Source organism: Anoplolepis gracilipes, chromosome 10 (genome assembly GCF_047496725.1).
Source record: "Anoplolepis gracilipes chromosome 10, ASM4749672v1, whole genome shotgun sequence".
NCBI lineage: Eukaryota > Metazoa > Arthropoda > Insecta > Hymenoptera > Formicidae > Anoplolepis > Anoplolepis gracilipes.
Genome location: NC_132979.1, coordinates 750,517 through 772,170, shown reverse-complemented (window position 1 = coordinate 772,170; position 21,654 = coordinate 750,517). Strand labels below are relative to the sequence as shown.

Here is a 21,654-nt window from a genome sequence, read left to right as displayed (position 1 = left end):
ATATATTTATAAGAAATGTATATATATTCTTACTGATATATTTATGTATTTCTTTCTTACAATCAGTCAGAATGCTTCGTATAAGCGTAGAAAAAATTTTTAATATTGAAAAATACATTGTGAGAGAATACATTGTATAAACAAGGCAATCTTTTATTTTGTCTTGCTCTCGATATTATTAGGGTAAATAAAACCATGCAGAGCCGATTATGTATAATGAATTGTTAAATGTAGTTTTATACTTAATCTTAACGCCGTAAGAAATTCACCCTTCTAATAGTGAATTTTCTTTTCTTTTGCGCCGCAGAGATGGCGACGCAAGGTAAGTCGATCATTTACATCCCCTAAATGATCATCATCCTGGGCGCGTATAGACGATGTTTGGGAACCAAAGTGGTTACACAATAGCATATGCAACTATGCGTTATTTTCTGCTTTACCGACGATACTTGCCAAGACTATCGCTTTGTTAAACACAGATGGCTCGTACAGGTAGTTACATCTGAATTACAACGAAATGAATGAGCTCTCGAGGTTTTCCACTTGGTTCCCACCTGAATGCCCACGCTCAAGTCCTATACAGATTCATTCACGAAGGAAGAAAATCTCGTTTATATGTACGTACGAACTTAAATTATTATTTAGATTACTTTATTATCTCTATTTTATTCAGAGTTCACAAATTATTAAAATATACATTTTCCCTTTTAATATGCATATTCGAAGTTGAAGGATTTATTTTAAAGTCCCAGACTCTACTCTAACAATATGAAAAAAAATTAATGATTTTTAGAAATTTTATCTGAAGAATATTAAAAAATTGATTTTTTGTTTTAAAATTGGATATTCAAATTTTTTTAGCTTTTGAAAGTCAGAATTTTGAATATTAAATATTAATTTTTAAAATGCTAAAATTAGATTTATTATCTCGAAAATAAATCTTTTAAACATCAAATGCAATCAAAAATATATGTAAACGCAAAAAAATTAATTTCTAATTTCCTTTAAAAAAAAATCCTAAAAGCTATCAATTTTTAATAGTACAGACTATCAATTCTGCTTAGAATTATTTCTTTGCTGCTAAATAAGATAATAAATATCTTTTTTCTGATAAAGTACACGCGCGCAATGTATAACGTGACTAGCATTATTTGCTAACCGATGTTGCAAAGTATTTCTGCAGTTAAAATGAAATCAGGATTTATTATGCCGACGGTTTTACTCCCTGGCCCCGTGCCAATGTCTTTTTTATCATAGATCTTGAAGATAGAATTTATAACGTGAATATTAACGACTCACCTTGCTAATTTTCACATGCTCGTCTAAGTTGTGACCTCCGATCTGCGTAGCAACATGATTCGCTGTGAATGGAATTATATATATGTATACTTTATGACTGAATCGAGCTATTCAAGGTTTTTTTAATGAGGAAAACTCGGCCCATTTAATTTATTTGAAAGAGAGTCGCGATAATTTCGATCGCACGTTTACGCGCTGCTGGTTGTACGCAAGGGTGTAAGCATGTATAAGCGCGATGTTTTGCTCGGCATTAAAATTGCGTGGGCGGAATCGGCGATAAAACGATCGTTTAAAAAACATCGAGACGCAATATTAAACTCCGCAGGGTAGATGCAGTTGAAGGTCTTCGTTAATCGATCGTGCAATTTATCCGTCGCCTCGGGAAATCTACGGGAAATCCGTCCGTCATTTTCGATAAACGTAATTTTGCTATTAGATGCAGATTTTTTTCTTCACCGTGTCTTTTCCTGAAAATTTTATCTTTTACGCGCTTGCGAAATATTTTCAACATTGTTTTCTTCTGTTTGAAAACGAGAAATACAATATTAAGAATTTAGCCCTGGAATTATACTTCCTGTTTATATAATAATTATCTGATAAAAAATTTTAGACCTGTCAAATTTTTTTCAAGAAAAAAAATATTTGCGAGAAAGTTCTTTAAACAGTCATTTCATAGCGTTCTCTTAAATAGCGTCTTTGGACGTGCCGAGTGTTTCGATGATGACGCTATTACGAATGACATCATTCACCTGTGTGCGAAACCATTCAGGGTCTGTAAGTACGGGTTTTGATGCGTGCTGGTTACAGAGTTTCACTCTCTTCGCTCGACAAGGAAAGGCGAGGAAAGGCGAGGAAAGGCTTCTCGTCTGGGATCGTTGCCATTGATTTTCAAAGAGTCGACATTCACACAGACGCGATAATTGAATAGGTATTCAAACCTTTTGACTTATCGATTGCCGGAGCTCACGCCAATTGGTATAATCTTTAATTTACACTACTCTTATCTTAATGAACGAATGAGAGCGAAAGTTGAAACTGACACTCTTATATCGCGGAGATTTAATGTTGACGTTTTAGATTTTCAGTCATGCGTGGACTATTCGTATTGACATTACATATTCCGATCGCGTGTACACGCACAATAGCTTTATTTAAATTTAAATACCTTGTTTGCTTATTTATAAGCTTTTCCCAATGTCATTATTGTTGGAGAGAAATTGCTCATTGTATTCGTTCGTTGTCACTTTCTTAACTATTGTATAAAAGAGATATACTGTGTAAAAGTCGTGGTATACGTACACGATACGTGCAGATTTACAGCGGCTGAATTATATTCTATCTCTGCATCAAAGGCAACGAATTAGCGTACCCAACACGGCAGAAGCCACGACGGAACGAATCAAGCGGCCTCGGGTGCGATGACTTCATATCCGTCTGTGATCTTCGCGTGTAATTAGCATAAAGCCCCTCAATTATAATATTTGTACTGCAGCTGATGCAAGGATTCGATGTGGCCAAACACTTGATAATTTTGTGAAAAAATGTATTATAATTATCTCTCTGTCAAAAATTTATATTTATATTCTATTGTGGAGAGAAAAACTTTATATATTCTGGATTAAAATTGATACGTCAAAAGGTATCAACTTTATCAAGAATATATAATGGATTACAGGAGAATAATTTTTAATCAATTATAATCTTGACAGCATGACTTTTTTTTCACCAAGTTATCTTGTTTATTTTTTTTCTCGAATCCTTTTTCTTTTCCGAAGACCCATCAGGGGCCATCGACCCGTTTCTCTAAGTGCTGGCACGCGTATAAATTTGCAATGAAAGCTCGATTGTATGTCGTATCGGTCGGAATCGACGCGTGTACGTACATCAGCGTCTGAGAATTTTGATTCTCGCTTCTGCATTTGTTTCTAATTATTCTGTAGTTGAGTAGTCGAATTAATCTAATGTTAATGAAATATCTAAAGATATAGATATTTTTTTCTCTTTCTCTGGAAACATACTTTTCACGCGGTATAAATTTTGCTTATTACAAGCAATTTACGTGCACATTTGTCGCGTATCTTGGTCGGTAGTTATAGGACGTACTCCTCAGGACAGGAAAAGAATAAAAAACGGCACAAGTGGGTCGCTTTTCCTTCCTGTCGTGCTCGATATCCAGAGATTCTACGATATACCTGAAGAAAACGACATGACGATTGCGACCTCCATCGTAATTTGTCTCCGAGATTGAAACGAATAATTGCCGATGCAAAATTGGATCGTAGATTTCAAATTTTTTTTCCACTGTTACGATAAAAATGCTATTGATGAGGAAAATTAACAAGAAGCAATTATCGAGGAAGACTTTTTTTTCTTTTTTACTGCTAACAATTTTTCACGATTTTTCATTATCTTATTATCTCGAAAAAAAGAAGGATCACGCTTTGTAATTATCTCATTCGGATCGACATTACCGCGTTTGGTCCATGAGAATTGGAAGCGTATCGATGCCAATTTATGATCTGTGTTACGTGACGTATTTTAATTTGTCAAACAACTTATTAACATGAGAAGACCTTGCTCGTTACATGTCTAAACACAATCCGTTTGGAATGCGCGGCTCAAAACAAGGACCCACGCCATTCCAAAAACGACGAGATTGTTTGCTCGTTAGAAATCCCACGTATCAGCTGATGCAAATGACATTTGCATATTCTAGGAACATATCTCAAGTTTCCGCATAGAATATCTAAAGTATCTACATGTTCTCTATCGAATAATTATCCATAATAATACGTTTTTTTGCGACTTGTTATTTTATTACGAATCCTAAGCCTCGCGCGTCTGTAAACATCTTTATCTCTGAAATATTTATCTGGATTATTTGTCTTTTTTTTAATTAAAAAAACGTAAAACCCACACTTTTTTAATCTACAGAGTTACAATATGATGTAATAATTATTATATATAATTACATACATACATACATACATACATACATACACATAATATAATATCGCAAAATAATTGTTTCCTATTATATTTGCAAAAAAATATATCTGCGATCTCGCGTGGTTTCTCACGGCTCTTTTATTTTCATACTTTTATCGTTATCACCACTGTGTACTTATCACGTAGCGCTTCTTATCAGACGTCTACCGAAACTCGGGCTCGTTTTGGTGATGTCATAAAGACACAAGGATCGTGCTCGCTCCGCTTCCTTTTTAGGCCTGTCGCCAAGGAATCTCGGTCTTTATCAAGGTCGCGTTCCCGATCGTGGCTCGACCTTGATATCACGATAACCAACGCCTCCGCTCACGCGTGAATTATGCACGGTACCGTTCGAGACCTTGAACGGAATGTCGTGGGTCGCGGAAAGATATGTATATACATACATGCATACATGTACTCGGGCGCGTATTTGCACGCCGGTGGAACGCGAAATCTCTAGAAAAGGAAAAGTAGGAAGGACGCGCGGCGATGACGTTCCGACGACCCGAGGAGGAGGAAGCGTCCATCGATCGTAATACGAGAAACTCCGGTGCACGTGAAGTCGATCGATCCAGGACGCATGCGCGATACAGAAGTGATTGGAGCGATGTAGCGCATTAATAGCGCAATCTATGATCTCTCTTTCGTTGATAAAATACAATTTAGGGAAATAACATATTATTAAAAAATATCTTTCGAGTTAAATAAAAAAAAAAATAACTACGCAAAAATGGCTGAAAATGGTAGAAGAAGATGTAAAATTCTAAAAAAGGTTTTTCAAGGTGTCCCTGGTAAAAAGTGAAAAATCTAAATTATCAGGAATTTTTTGATATTTCATAATTATCAAAAATTCTCATGGAATTTTATTGGAATTCGAAGAATTAAAAAAAAAAAAAAAAAAAACGATTCTCTTGATAATTTTGCTCTTATATTGTAGGCAATTCATCGATTGACCAAGTTATGAATTATGTTATGTACATATGTCTGTTTAAAATATAAAAATACATCTGTTTATATATTCAATGCCTTAAAAATACAGAATATGCAACAAATTTCATATTTCAGTATCTTAAGAATATATAATATGCAATACATATTTTTTATTGTAATTTTTAATGATAAAAAGTTAAAATATTATGCAAGTGAAAACTATTTGGCTTACGAAAACTGTTTAGTTTTTTTTAATAAATTTTCAAATCTAGGACTTGAAACGACATTTTATTTTTTCTTCGTATGAATGAAAAAGAAAATACACGCAATAAAAAAACATTTATTTTAGAAAATTGTCAAAAATTTCTAAAAAAAATTACCTGGAAATTTTGGACAAAGAAATTTAGAAGCTCAGATAATTTTCAGGGAATTTTTTTAGAAATTTGAAGTAGACGTTGTTTTTTCAAGCTTGAAGTAACTTAACCAAAATAAAGAAAAAAAACAATAATTGTAAACATGAAACTTATTTTGAATCAGTGACATAAGTAGGGGGCAGGGAGGTGGACGCATCGCACGGTAAACCACGCGACGAGGTGCGGCGAAGCGCGAGGTAACGTCAGGTGGGTGGGTGGTGGTGATGGCAAAAAGGTGGGAGGGCAGACGTGCCAGAGAGGAGAGGGGGAGAAACGTCTCTCACCTGTGCGCATTTCGTTGGCCTACTCTCGCCACGACGGCCGGATGCTACGCGGCGATCGTCCGGCGTGTCGCGCATAGAAGTTTGCTCCGTCCATCGTCGGTCGAACTATCATTTTCAATCATCGCCAGTCGTAGTCGTAGTCATAGCTGTCGTCTAGTTGTTGCCTTCGTCCTCGTTAGTGTTCGTGATCGTGTCAGTTGGTGCGTAGTCAGTTGTCAGTTCGCGAGATTAGGTGGTTTGCAAGAAACGATGATGATGACGACCACATCGAGTGCGCGCCGATCATCTTTCGCAGGTCCGTGTTGTTAAAGAGAGAGAGAGAGAGAGAGAGAGAGAGAGAGAGAGAGAGAGAGAGAAAACAAATTGTCACAACATTCACACGCTGATACGTTCGCACCAGCCTGCTGTGCTGTCTCTAACCGGCATCATGGTTCCGCTTTACGGCACCCGGTGCCCGGTTAACGTGCCGGCGCGAATGAGCTACAGTTAACGCGATACTAAACTCTGCCGGAATCACTGGCGAGATGCAGTTAAAAAGTTGTACGCGACTAATCGTGGATAAATTTTTATGATTGTCAAATGGATTGTCGATGAGTCTTTTAAAATTCTCTTTATATCGCAGCGACTGTAACTCGTATTCTTCGATTCGTTCTGGCAATTAATTCCAAACGTCAAAATATAATATAATATAATCTTTAATCTTCTCGTCGCATGTTCGAATCGGAATATAGCTATTTGATTTTTATTCTAAACATAATATTGAACAATTCTCAGTTATATCGTACAAGTCGGAAATCATATGTTTGTTTAGAATTTAAAAGATGAAAATATACGAGTTAATGATACTTGTTATTATCACGCTAAATGTCATTATACGATGTTTGAACGTAATTCTATCGCGCAAGGCAAACACACTCGGTCTCATTTAATTAAACGCGAACCGACGTGTACTATATTCACGAGGAAAATACAAGCACACAGCGAGCAGAGTCTGGTGCGTGTTGTGTATCGCATATGTATGTAAATGAACAATTGTAGCTCGCGCACGAGTCGCGGTTTGAGCGACTGATTCTCGAGTCTGAGGAGTACAGGAAGAGCGTGCGATCCAGAAAAAAATGTCCATCTATCGATTCAGCAAGGGAGGCAGACTGTTCGTGCAAGGCACGAGGGAAGACGACAATCGTGACGGCGTTTCACCCAGCCCAACGGGATTCCGCTCCGCCGACGATCTGCGAGCTATACACACGAAGCGCCGATTGTCGACCGAGGTCTTAGGTAGCGTTTCGAAATCGTGGAGAAACAGGGGAAAGGATTCACGTTTGACGTTGCGCTGACAGGAACGCTGTAGGAGAGACTTGACGTTTCTGATTCCTTGACGTTTGCCGACAGAATCGTGACTATTTTGCGAGTACTAATTAGCAATTAGCTTAAAAGTAATCCCTCTCTGAGAATGATAGTTATCTTTAATTAATTGGTCTTTAACTGAAACAATGAGAAATTATAGAATAGTGTACAGACACAATTGAGACTACTTACTCGTCTGAGAAAATACAATTAAATATATTTAAATATAATAATATAAATATATAGAGCAATGAAGAAGAAAAAATACTGCAATGTCATCTATGAGACTCAATGGAGTTGGAATCACTTCCGATTTTAATTTACTGCAGCCATGCCGATAGCTTCGATAACAATCGTGTAATAGTTTTCTTTCAATATTTCTGCGGGATCTTTTCTCAAAGAGCTGTAATGAGCTGTTACATCATCGTGACTTAAAGAGGCACGTTCACTTATAGCTAAACTCAATTGCAGTTTTTACCGTATTCTGCCAAGTTAAATGGAGACTATATTTTCTCACCGGTAACGCCAAGATAAACACCTGTAAACGGATGTTGCGTGCGAGCTCGGCTCATAAGAAATCGGAAAACGATAATTACGAGTAGGTAGAGTTGTAGACACATTTGTAGATATCTTCCAACAGCGTTGCTTAAAATTAGCGCATCGTCAGCACTCGAATCCTCTTCCAAGCTCGATCGAGCGCGAAACCGTTGCAACCGGTTCAACGGTCCGTTTCTCGATCGTTTGCTCGCTCGCTCGCAGGTTCGTCGATCGAGTCGACGAAAACGTCGAGACGAGGTGAGAACGGCACAAAACGCATCGTCACTCGCATCGTTCGTAAAACGACGACCCTGACACGTGGCGAGGAGCGCAGCGTTGCCGAGGACTTGACGAAACACGCTCAACCGAAGTATCTGAAAGAGGCAGCCAGCGTGTCGACGACGGCCATAACTCGACACGTTCCAACGAAACCGAAAACTGTCCGGGTAAGCGATCTTGTCGCGCGGAAAAATTGTCGAGAGGTTCTTCGGTACTACTTGTTGTATTAGTTATTTTTTTTTTTTTTTTTTCAATAATATAGAGTTGTAAAAAATGTTTCGAATAAATTATTTTTCTTAAAAAGATTTAAATGCTTGTTTTAAAGTATTTTTTTTAATGTTGCCTATGATGATTTTATAATATATCTATTTTACTAGAGGTTCGTGAGATATGTTTTTTTATGATAAATTCGATTATATGTAATAAAGAGATTTTTAATAGTCGTTAAAGCGTTGAAGAAGATGAAAATATTTCCAATAAAAAAAATATCTTTATTTAAAATGTTTAGGCAACACAAGTGTAATATCTCATAAACGACTATTCAAAATTTCACTCTATTACACATTATCGAGTTTATCATAAAATATTACAACATTGTAGTAAAATAGATAAATTAGGTATTCTATTTAAACAAATAAAATTGTCATGCGGAAAATATTAAAAAAATTATTTAAATATTTCATCTAAATTATTATATAAATATTTTTAAACAAAGTAACTTTTCCGAAACATTTTTTTGTGTTATTGAAAAAAAAAAAAATAACTGTATACACTTAAATCAAAAAAGATTATATTCAATGGAATAGGTTAATATTAAACAGTTGACAATTTCGATCTAATTGTTGGAGGTATCTTTAGCAAATATCTATATCTGGTGAGCGTAGCTGAAAGTAAGGCGAGCACGATGTTTCCATAAATCTTTCAGGGAGAGATGGGAGAGAGAGAAGCCGTCTCGCCAAAGTACTCGACTTAAACGCTCTCCCAAAAGGAACACTCTCTCTCGTCGTAACGGACGCGTCGCCTTAATTAGGATTAGAACGCTTACCACAACTCGCTCCTGCGTTAGCTCTATTACCGTTCTGCTCTTAATCCGTTATTTCGCTTCTGCGAAATTACCACTCGCTAGAGATATATATTATTTTCCACTTCAAGCTGGACGGACGCGTACGGGACGTTAATTGTAGGGATGGTTGCATGCTGAGAACGAAAGTCGGCGAAAATGCCGTTTCTACTTATTTGTCGATAACCGCTTTCGATGTTACCCAACATGCGACAAACAGGATCAAGTTTAGAAGACACACGGTAGCCGATATCTTCGATGTACTCGTTGACAGTGTTCATTTACGGTGACCGACATACGAGAAATCAGGGTATCTATTGCTTGGAATTCTCAGGGATTTCTTTTTGTACCTGGAGAGAAATCAGGAAATTCTTGTGTACATTTTATTTTGGACTGGGGAATTTTTTAAACATTTTTTTTCTTTGATAGTTTTGCTCTCATATCGCAAACAGTCGGCAAGTCAAATGAATTATGTGTTTAAGATATAAATATATATATATATCTGTCTCTATTTATATATTTAGTTTTAGCAAAATATTGAATATACAGTACATATTCTTTATTGTAATTTTTAGTGATAAAAAAAATATTTATCTTACAAAAGTTATTCAATTTTTTTCAGTACATTTACAAATCCAACACTTGAAACTTACGAGGCTGTGTGTCTTTCCTTCGTATGAGTGAAAAACACGTACAATAAAAAAAAAACTTATTTTACAAAGTTGCATAAAAAACGATGTTTTTATCTAAAATTTTGCAAAAACCAATACCTGGAAGATCAGGGAATTTTTTTCACAAGATTGGAGTAGACATCCTATAATAAATGAAATTACCGCGACGATCGAATAATTCGCGCTGGCATCCTTCTGCAACCTGTTGCTGCGAATTGCGTAGGTTGGGGAAACAGATGGATGGCACGATGCTCATCCGAATAACGCATATCTCGCACGCGCAAACGCGAGAAACCGCGATGATCCGAATATTAACGCCAGTCTTTATCAATGCCAATGGCAGTAACGGTCCTAAATGGACGTGATCTTAATTTCAGCCAGTCGGTGCCAATGTCAAGTCTATTGCCAACGATATTTGTCTCTATTATTTTACTACTTGAGCGAGTTTGGTAGTCAGCCAGGCGGTCAAGTGCTCTTTCATCGTTAAATAACTAATAAAAGAGCTCGAAGTAGGAGAAATTTCTGAGAAATATTTGAGAGAGGAATGCGATATAGATTAATTCATAATTTTATCATCATCTCTAAAAGCTTTTATGAGAAAGAGAGGAGTGTAAATATACATATACATTCTTTCCTCTTCTACATTTTTATCAGATTTTTAAATATTATTACGTGCATTCTAGTTGAATAATTTATTTATTTCTTAGATACTGACAGAGTTATCAAGCCTATATTATTATTGAGCTAAGATCATCCCGAAATAAAATATGAAAAACATGAGAAACATGACAAGATAAAGGAAGAAAGCTTATTTTGTTCCTTTTTGTTTTACATTTCGAGAAAACGGAAATAATTTTGTTACACTGTTATTAAAACAATACTTGTTTTTAATAATTTAATCTTATTTTTTTGTCAAAGAGAATATTATATGCATATAAATGTTTTCATCGGTTGCTACTTTTATATACATTAAAATAGAAGACAATAGTGTTGGTTCAGTGAACGTAATGAGAGATATGACTTAGGTAATAATAATACGTAATTTCTGATAATCGATGAGTAAGTATGTAACTTACAGGAAGGAGATATATATGGGGAATAGACATATACATGTAGTATATATGTATATATGTAAGATAAGATAACTCCTAAAGTTAAAGTAAGACGTGAGAAACTGCATTATCTTCTCAATACATAAAATCACATTCATCTTTTTGGAATTATTTTTATCTACATCTGCATACATATATTCATGAATTTTTATATATATATTATCATAATAATTCTAAAATATATATAAAATTAAAATTTAATTACCAACATTTTAAAATTGTGCGATTAAAGTCGTGACCAACGTTTTCTCGACGCTGGCCGCCTAGCAAAATGTCAATAGTTCTTGAAAGGTTGCAGAGTTCAGTTTCTATTAATGTCAAACTCGAAATTGTAACTGCGGGAGATTACGTATACGTGTATAGCAATTACATAACGTGATTTCATGCTTGACAATTTCAAATGAAAATCAATATATAGCTTTTGCAATAGTAAACGTTTATCGAATATATTATATTCATCAAAGATTTGTAAAGATTACTATTAAAAAAGAAAAAAAAAACTTTTATTTTAATTCCCAAATGAATGTTGCAGCGTACTTATATTTTATTCATTTCTTTTTTACTTATTGCAAAAATAAAATACACAAAATAATACATTGAAAGGCGAATTAACATATCGATAAAAAACATTATTTTTAAGAAATTATTATATACACGTAATAAACTTAATAATTTAATACATTATTATATTAATTATATTATGTGGAAAAAAAAAAAAAAGAAACTGATATTTTATATTCCATGTCTTTTTCTATTTCTAGATATCCGATATAGTGGTTGGTCAGGAACCGAACGTGACAGCGCGCGAGGCTCTCCTGAGATGGGCCCGACGATCGACCGCTCGATATCCCGGCGTCCGGGTGACCGACTTCACCGGTTCCTGGCGGGACGGTTTGGCCTTCAGTGCTCTTCTCCATCGGAATCGGCCAGATCTCGTCGATTGGAGAAACGCACGTTCGTCCCAGCCGCGCGAACGGCTCGATCGGGTCTTCTACGTCGCCGAGCGCGAGTACGGCGTTACGAGGCTTCTCGATCCAGAAGGTAATGACCGATTAACCGTAAATCTCGAGATTTATCAGTTGCGGGGTCAGTTAATGAGCTCTACGATCGTGAATTGTTGTGCGTCATTCAGCTGATTCAGGAAATTTAAAGCGAAAATTAAAGAGAAAAAGAGGACCGGAATAGGCTCGTTTTCATTTCTCCGTATCATATTATGGACTGTTTGCGGTTTCATCTTACAAAGAGGTCTTTCACGATGTACAACTCTACCTGTTGTATCTTCTCTGCGTTTATGTATGCATACGTGAGGTGTAGTTCCTGCACGGATGGAACGTGGTGGCGGTGCACGTTCTTTCTGGTCACGGTATCTGACCAGAATCGCTTCCGGTCTCAGTTCGTATACCGTAACGTCGCGCCATCGGCGGTCGTCGTAATTGTTGCTTTCTATACTTGGTCTCGTAGATATATATCTGACATTGGTCAGGTTGCAGGGAAAAGCGAAACGGAATCCACAGATAGATAGTATATCTACAATTTGATATAGTTTACTACGGATAGGTTTAACTAGATCTCTCTCGAAAATTCTATCGTTCTTTAATGCTCTTTTAAATATATCGATAAATAATTTATCTCGGCGCTGATAACAAAATTACTTTTTGTTTTTAAGATGTGAGACTAAGAAAAAAAAATAAATCTAAAAATTTAACAATGATTTAAAAAAAAATCGATCAGACAGAATTGATCAAATCGTCGTCAAGAGTTCGTTTTTCATATGTAATGCAAACCTTTGTACATGCGCAGATGTCGATACCCCTGAACCGGACGAGAAGTCCTTGATAACGTACATCTCTTCGCTCTACGACGTGTTCCCGGAGCCGCCGGCTATTCACCCATTGTACGATGCCGAGGCGCAAAGACGATCCGCGGAATATCGCGAGCTCGCGAGTTCGCTTCATCTATGGATTCGTGAAAAGATGGCTCTTATGCAGGAGCGATCCTTCCCGCCTACTTTGATCGAAATGAAGAAACTAGCGGCGGACAGTACCAAGTTCAAGAACGAAGAGGTACCACCGCGATACAGGGACAAACAGAGATTGACGTACATCTTCAGAGACCTGCAAAAGTATTTCGAGGCGGTGGGTGAAGTGGACATGGAACCGGAATTGCATATTGACGTCATAGACAAGAATTGGAGTCGCCTGATGATGCTACATCAGGAACGCGAACAGTCTATCATCGACGAAATTAAACGGTATGCATGTGTACAATTATTATAATCTAAATACATAATAATACAATTGTCAAATAATATCACAATTAATGCGATGAATAATATAATCAAATAGTACAATTATTATAATTAAACGTAAATATATATTATATACTTAAAATTATGCCTATTGATCGACAGACTTGAGCGTCTGCAACGACTCGCGGAGAAAGTGCATCGCGAGATGAAAACGACCGACAACAGGCTGGAAGAGCTCGAGCGACGCGTGGAGGACGAGGCTCGCAAGCTCGATCGCCTTCATCCTTTGGAAGCAAAGCACGCGGTGGACTTGTTGGAACAAGACATACGCAACACGGAAACTCAGATACAGAATATATTTACCGATGTGCACACTCTTACGGAGGGTAGATACAGTCAGGCACCCGAGCTTCACAAAAGGTAAGGCATTGTTCTGTTTATTGCACATGTATGTTATCACAAATTATAAAAGATTTAAACTCTAAAATATTAATATGCAATTAAAATCCATCATCCGCACGTAACGTGCGCCGCATGTACTCAACTCTATAATTATGTTGTTCCTACTCTCATTATCTTTGCTAATGAATGCTATTGCTAATGAGAACTATTAACGCGCTTTCCACAACAGCTTTCGAAAATCCAATTCTATCGCGATTTTCAAATTATCTCGTATTATTTTCGTAAATATTTTCTTGATAAAGTTTTTATATTATTTTTAATATAGTTAATAATGTATACCTACTACTAAAACAATGTCAAGTAATATGTAGATAAAATGATATGAATTATTATGAATATAAGACTTATCACTGACAAACGTATATTTACTTGTTTTTTTAGAGTGCAGAAACTGCATCAAAGATGGGTCGTATTACGATCACTCTTGCATAGGCGTTTAGTACAACCGCTTTCCGTAGTGTCCTTCCCCGTCGAGGAGCGCGTGGTCACAAAACATCGCACTACTGTCCACGAGACACGATTGGTCGATACCAATCCTCATTTCCGCGCGTTACACGATTGCATAGATTGGTGTAAGAGCAAACTGAAGCATCTACAAGAGGCGGATTACGGATCGGATCTGCCGAGCGTGCAAAATGAATTGGACGTACATCAGAGAGAGCACAAGAACATCGATCAGTTCCAGGCCAAGGTTGACAAGTGTGTACAGGCCAAGAACAACTTCCACGGCGAAGAGCTCACGTTGTACAGCCAGCATCTCAGCACTCTGCAGAAACTTTACGCCGAGCTTCTTGCCATATCGAATAAAAGACTCTCCGATTTGGACACTTTGCATGATTTCATACAATCGGCGACTGGCGAGCTGGTTTGGTTGAATGCTAAGGAGGAAACCGAAGTCACGCGCGATTGGAGTGACAAGAACCTTAACGTACAGAGTATTGAGCAATATTACGAGGTTAGTTGTAGAACAATTTTTTTTTAAAGAAATGATAAAAATGCAGTTTTGCAATATTTGTAAAGCTTTTTGTAAGATCTAGATATAATGTAATACTACGCATAATGTCGTTGAATTTACATCATCTTCTCTAACAGTATTTCTCGTTTGGTTAAATTGAATTAATAAATTGGAGACTTTCTTCTTTCTAAAGCAAACGTATGGATCGGGCATAGAGGTAAAGAATATTGAAAAATATGCACTTATACTTTTTAACTTTTAATCTGGCATTTAATTATGTCAGACATTATAGTTTCTTTAATTTTTAATTATAAATTTATTAAAATTATTCGGTTGTGGCTCACAATTTTTTATATAAATTATACTTAAAAATTTTAAACATACATTTGTGAATCGGAAATATACTTTTTGTTTGCTTACAGTCATTGATGAGCGATTTGGAGAAGCGGGAAATACAATTTTCGGCAGTGCAAGATCGCGGTGAGGCACTAATTCTTCAACATCATCCCGCGGCAAAAACTATCGAAGCCTACATGTCCGCGATGCAAACTCAATGGGCCTGGCTGTTACAACTCACACTGTGTCTCGAGGTGCATTTGAGACACGCCGCACAAAACCAACAATTCTTTAAAGACATTCAGCAGACTGAGCAGTTAATCTCCAAACATGACGAAACGTTGAATACCATTTACTCGCAATCTGATTTCTCGCTGGATGAGGGAGAACGGCTCTTGAAGGGTATGCAAGAGTTACGCGAGGAACTTAATAATTGCCACGCTCACGTGCAGAGACTTGTGGAAAGAGCAAAGGACGTTGTTCCCATGAAGCAACGTAAGCAACCAGTCGTGCGACCGTTACAGGTCACTTGTATCTGTAACTACAAACAAGTCAATGTGAGTATTACTTAAAAGTGTTTCTTAATTCGGAGAAATGGCACTTTGAATATATTACCTTTTTTTTTTATATATTTTTCTAGATGTCCATCGAGAAAGGAGAGCAATGCACGTTGTACGATAATTCTGGCAGAGTTAAGTGGCGTGTCAAAAACACGCAAGGTGTGGAATCTCCTGTACCAGGAGTTTGCTTCGCGTTACAACCACCTGATAAAGAAGCTTTGGATGCCGCAGAAAGATTGAGAAGACAATATGACAGAAGTGTTGCTCTCTGGCAACGAAAAGAATTGAGACTAAGACAAAACATGATATTCGCGACTATCAAGGTGGTCAAGGGTTGGGATCTGCCACAGTTTTTGGCAATGGGACAAGATCAACGTACCGTTATCAGAAATGCGTTGAACGAAGACGCGAATAAGTTGCTTTCCGAAGGAGATCCAGCAGATCCGCAACTGAGGAGATTGAAACGGGAAATGGCGGATGTTAATCGACTTTTCGACGATTTTGAGAAACGTGCCAGAGCCGAAGAAGAATCGAAGAACGCCGGACGTATTTTCAACGAACAAGCGTCTTCGCTCCAACAGGCACTCGACGAGGCTGAGAGAATATTGAATTCACGCATAGCCGCGCCTTTACCTCGAGATCTCGACAGTCTGGAATATCTTGTGCTGCAGCACAAGGATTATGAACAGAACCTGCAACGTCTAGCGCCAGACGTGGAAGAGATACAACAGACGTTCCGCGGAATTACCTTGAAGACACCGGCGATGAGGAACAAGCTCGATAACATCACGACCAAGTGGAAACACCTATGGAATCTACATAACTTGTATATCGAACGTTTGAAATGCATTGAGATAGTGTTATCCAGCCTCGACGAAAATACGGCAGCTATCTCGGACTTTGAGATCAAATTAGCCTCTTTTGGCGAATTACCTTCTGACATCAAGGGTCTTCAAAGCGTATTGGAGGATCTTATGGTTCTGCAGAACGCTATCTCGCATCAGCAAGTGTTGGTGGATCAATTGAACGAAGATGCGCATAATGCCAGACGTCTCGTGGAGAAATCGAGACCAAATCATCGCGGTCCACATGGCGACATGGACAGATTGGACGCAGAGGTTAACAAATTAAACGCACGATGGACGAACGTCTGCGGACAGCTAGTCGACAGACTACGAAGCGCAGAGACTGCTTACGGATTGGCACAACAATATCAAAACTCGTACCAGAACGAGGTGGACTTTGTCGACGAGTCGTACGGAAAGCTCGAGCTGGAGAACACGAAGGTAATGTTAGACTTGGACGATGTATTATTTTCTCTCTTGTGTTATCAATGAGATTGTGAAATCATGAATTTTTTTAAATGAGTGTAGAATCTGCTGAGCCAAGTATTGGATCGTGCACCGGCAATCGAGGCGGTGAACATGACGGGCGGCAGACTGATTCGTGAAGGAAAGGTAATAACAAGTGGATCGTGATGTATAATTTGGTGCTAGTAAGCCTTATAGGTAGCCTTAGCTTACGGTGTGAATGCTTGCATGAATGGAGTTCTGCGTGTGTCTTACATACATACAGGTCTCATCACAACCACTATTTTTACGGGTTTCGAGATTTTCAGAATATATGTGCGCGACGTACCTCTTCACATTTAGCACTCGTCGGAGCGGCCGCTTTTCTTTAGCGGTTGGGATATCGAGCGAGCAGGTTGCAAGACGCACTGAGACGCGCTGCATCTGCTGTATATAAAAATGAACGTTCCTTTACATTTACAGTCGAATCTGCTGCTGTTTTTTCGGCGCCTTCACGTCGGCGGTGTCACATTACTTTTCTACTTATGGTAGACTTTTTCTATTTGTATTCGGATTCTGTGCCATTAAACGGCACAAACCGTCTTTTAACTGTCATTCCTTAAGTAAATGTACTCACTTATGTAACACGGGACGATATAATCTAAAGCAGCGCGCATTTATAACACTACTGGACTTTCTCTCCTTTTTAACTTTAACGAAAACCTCGTTAACTCAATTACATCAGAAGCACGGTTGAATGAGCTGCACGACCTCGTGTTTAGCAGAGATTTAGTGCCAATTTTTTTTATAAATCCTAGACGCGCATATATCGCTTAAATGCTTTATAATATGATTGACATTTTTCCCAAGAACTTTGGACTTATAGATAATAACCAGGGTTGGCTATATTCCACATTTATATATATATATATATATATATAAAATCCATACCAATGGTAAAAACCGGTATTTTCCGGAAAAAACCAGCAAAACCTGATCTTTTCTAAAATGTTAAAATAAGAAAATCTTTTATCGATATTCATAAATCGAGAGATAGTTTTTTGTCAAAAGATATCGAAAGGTGAATCAGATTTATAACGATAAAAATTTTTAATTTCATTACTATTATTATAATACATTTTTTTATGAAATGAAAAATTAATATAAAATTCAATAACATTTATATCTCTAAAGATTTTAGTTTAAAAATGTATTTTACATATTAATTTGAATTAAAAAACTTTATTAATTTATTAGTTTTGTTTTTTGTACTATAATAATTACAGTATGATTTATTAATCAAAAGAAAAATATCTTGTTGCATAAAGTTACATAAATATATTTAGCATTTATTTTACATGTATTAGTTTTTTATAGTTCTTGCCAGTTTATTCCATTGGATAAAATCCAAAAACCGGAATCTACCATGGTTTTTATATTCACTTCACCAGCCAACCTTATTCATAGCATACATAGCATGCGCAAAATAGAGCCTGATTGATTAATATATAGTTTGCGAAAATAGGTATAACGAGTGTTCACGATTATATATTTCGGCACGCATTTTAGGTGTATCCCTTGTGTTGTTTTTATTAATATTAATTGAAGCGCGATAATTTAATTAAGCGCTTTTCCTACGCGCGATTACAACATAGTCCCCGAAATTGTTTAAAGCGTATTTAAAACTTAACGTATCCTCGAGTAACTGGCAGAAGCTATCACATTATTATGCACCTATTTATTGGAACCACATTGGGTTTGTCAAAAATTATGTCAAAGACCGCGATAATGATTCGCGTGGCAGTTTCAACGCCTCTTCATCTCTCGCTGTCGCTTTCGGAGGCTAACGGTAATTGGCACCCACACACACAGCGATCTAATTTCACTAACCATAACGGACTAACCGGAAACCCCTAGATCTACGGACAAAGGCTCCGAGCGTTCAAAGAACAATTGGAAGATATCTGCCCGTCGTTGGACGCGTCGGTGAAGAGGCCGCGAAGAGATTCCGTTATTACGGTCGATAATGTTGCTCGCGATCTAGATACGCTGAATCGGAGATACACGACCCTCGTGAACCTGCTCGAGGAACGGATTAAGCAGTTGGCGCAACTATATCCTGAAGACATTTCCTTACAGGTGAGTCATACATTTTATTATTTTGACCGTGATTAAATCATCTCTGGCAGGATGTTGTATGGCATAGTTTCGGTGGCCTTGTGAGTGAAGGAAAGCGTAAACTATTTAATAATAAATAACATTCTTTTAAGAAAGAACACTGTCATATGTGATGTCATCAGAATTGATCTTTGAAAGAATGTCCCATAATCTGGCGTCGTGTGTTTTTTCTGTCCCTGTGGATTGAGCAATCGAAAGGCAATTTAAAATTGTAGACAAAGTGGCGAATATTTTAGATTAGGTTTAACCTTTAGCGCTATGCGTGTATGAGTGTGCGGCTCGTGTTGAAACGTGAACGGATTTAATCGGTCGGGAACCAAATCTCGACAAGGTCTACAATTTGCCTTGTTGATGAGCAAACATCGAGAACCCACAAAATGGATCCGCTATTAAACTTTCAATCGCAACACTTCAATATTTGGCGAACGGCTCATCGCATGATCACGAATCAGAACTGTTTCTAATCACGCGATCGTATTGAGGATTAATTAATGCCAAAGTTGTTCAGATTTTGCATTTTGATTCTTGTAATTATAGATGTCATTTATCGAAAGAGAAAAGTTTGTGTCGAAACTTGAAAAATATATTTATTTTTCTAATATATAGTTTAAAAAATTATATTAAATATATTAAAAAAATAATTAGCTTGAGGTATATACTTAAATAAAAGGGTGCTCTTAATAATTATCATTCTTCAAAATACTGGTTGCGAAAATCAAATGAAAAAAAATTCAGGAATATATATGTATATTTCCTTTTAATATTGAAAACAAAGAGAAATACTTTGACGAAGTAACTCGGTCGAAACTTTTCGACTTGGACGAACCGCGAGTGACATAAGATTGAAATTAATGAGCGGAGATGAGGCAAGCAAGACATATGAACGAGCGCTCTCATGATGAAAACCCGTATGCCCACATATCTCCCGCGGGTATAATTATATTCCGAATGACGAGGGCATCAGAAATAGCGACTATTTTTCTCGATGGTAATACGCGGCAGACCTTGCGAATCGTTAGGAAATCGCGTATGAAGGAAAGTGCCGAAAGGAGGCTTTTTTTTCCTATTTTTTTCCTATTTTTTTCCCTTTCTTTTTTTTTTTTTTTTTTTTTTTTTTTTTTTTTTTATAATCGTCATCGGTTTGTCATCCAGTCCGTGCGTTATCGCGTTCACGCTTGTCACGCTGATATCTCGAGGCTACTTTCGTCGTGACTGAACGGGAAACAGCACTTATGACAGACGACCGACTTTCATTCGATTAACTTTATTGCTTTTCGTCTTTCCCGCTCGTGTCGGTCTCGTGTCGGGATCGATAGGACCGGCCGGCGCAAAGACAGGACGGCAGAAGAGCAGTGGCGGCGCGTTTGTATCTATTGAGGCCCCTACTATGTGTTTCATTTACCTATTAATTTTAATTAAAAAAAAAAAAATGGAAAAAATGTATATGTCTATCAGGCATACATTTTAATTAACTTTGCCACGAATCTTAGAAAGCGAAGATAATCTTTTCATTGGCTTGGCTTGGCTTTAATGTAATTATATTTCATTCTCTGTTAATTAAAACTCTCGATTTGAATTATTAGAGAAAATTAATATCATCGTGGCGTAAAAACACGATAAATTTCGCATATCTGGTGTCAAAATCGGTTGAGAATATTATGATTTTTCATCTTAGTTGTTTGACATGTTCTTGAAATACGTGCGAAAACATCCAATAAGCTAGCTTATGTCAACAATTATTGAAATTTTGAAACAAGTTCTCTCTCTTTCTCCCTCTTTCTCCCTCTTGAGAATAAAGACGTAGGCAATTGCGTAACACGCTCGATGAGGGCCATTTAAATTGCAGATGATTAAATTGGCCAAGGCCAATGTTTTGAACGCGTAATTCGCCAAAATCCTGAACCGTGCAAAGCGCCCTGAACACGCCGCCAGTTGCGCCTACGCTTGAATGCGCCACTGGGGGCGGCGTCTCGCGTCTCGTCCGAGAGTAGCGTCACCGAGGAAGCCGCCGTAGTGAGGGACCGGCGGTCGCACGGCTGACCGTCTACGTCGAGCATGCTCGCCGGCCGATTAAACTCGTCGTCGTTGTCGTCGTCGTCGTCGTCGTCGTTGTAGTATTAGATAAATAGAAACGTCACTTCGATGTGAGCGATCATGATCGTGCGAAAGGTACGAAGGGATGACATATCGTTTATTATAACTCGGATATCGGTAGATCCGAGGATTCGTCGGCGAAATTGGTGATGGAGATGATTCCACGTGATCGAGTGATAAAAATTGACAAAAGAGATTCTTTTACCAAATTTATTGAAGAGAATGAAAGAGCGTGTTATGGAATGATTAAAGTGTCAATCGAGTTGTACATCCGAGTCCAATAATAGTGCTCGTGGCAAATAAAGACCATAGGAAATCAATCTTTTACGAGTCTGTTTTATCTGTTTTTTTTTTTAGTGTTATTATTTAACGTGTTGAAAGTTTTTTTAATTATCACGTAAAATGACGCGGGTTTGGAGTTGTAAGTTAACATATGTTAAAATTACTCGTAACGTTCTTTGTCTTCTCTTGAGGAAAAAAAGAAATATTTAAAACTTGACTGGTTTATTTCGAAATTTTTCAAAATTAATCTTGCATTTTCAGATATGTTTCTTTAAGATGGCAAACGAATGTCAATTTGCGCGAGTGCGTAATCTTGCGAAATTCTGCGGCAAA

At 37.3% G+C, this 21,654-nt stretch overlaps 1 protein-coding gene across 25 annotated transcripts in view; it reads left to right on the top strand.

The window, feature by feature from the left end:
* Shot (dystonin-like protein short stop) overlaps positions 1-21,654 on the top strand; it is a 109,494-nt gene that overhangs the window by 46,596 nt on the left and 41,244 nt on the right. For 18 of the 25 annotated variants that reach the window (XM_072900355.1, XM_072900354.1, XM_072900357.1 and 15 more), the window contains 8 exons: positions 11,679-11,958; positions 12,718-13,168; positions 13,328-13,585; positions 14,009-14,582; positions 15,005-15,475; positions 15,559-16,764; positions 16,852-16,935; positions 18,685-18,906. In XM_072900355.1, coding sequence (XP_072756456.1) covers positions 11,679-11,958; positions 12,718-13,168; positions 13,328-13,585; positions 14,009-14,582; positions 15,005-15,475; positions 15,559-16,764; positions 16,852-16,935; positions 18,685-18,906 — 3,546 coding nt within the window. Of the gene's footprint in view, positions 1-5,877; positions 6,210-6,260; positions 6,434-6,952; positions 7,190-8,017; positions 8,242-11,678; positions 11,959-12,717; positions 13,169-13,327; positions 13,586-14,008; positions 14,583-15,004; positions 15,476-15,558; positions 16,765-16,851; positions 16,936-18,684; positions 18,907-21,654 lie in introns of those variants that run through there. The other 7 variants (XM_072900364.1, XM_072900363.1, XM_072900365.1 and 4 more) reach the window with 4 other exon arrangements.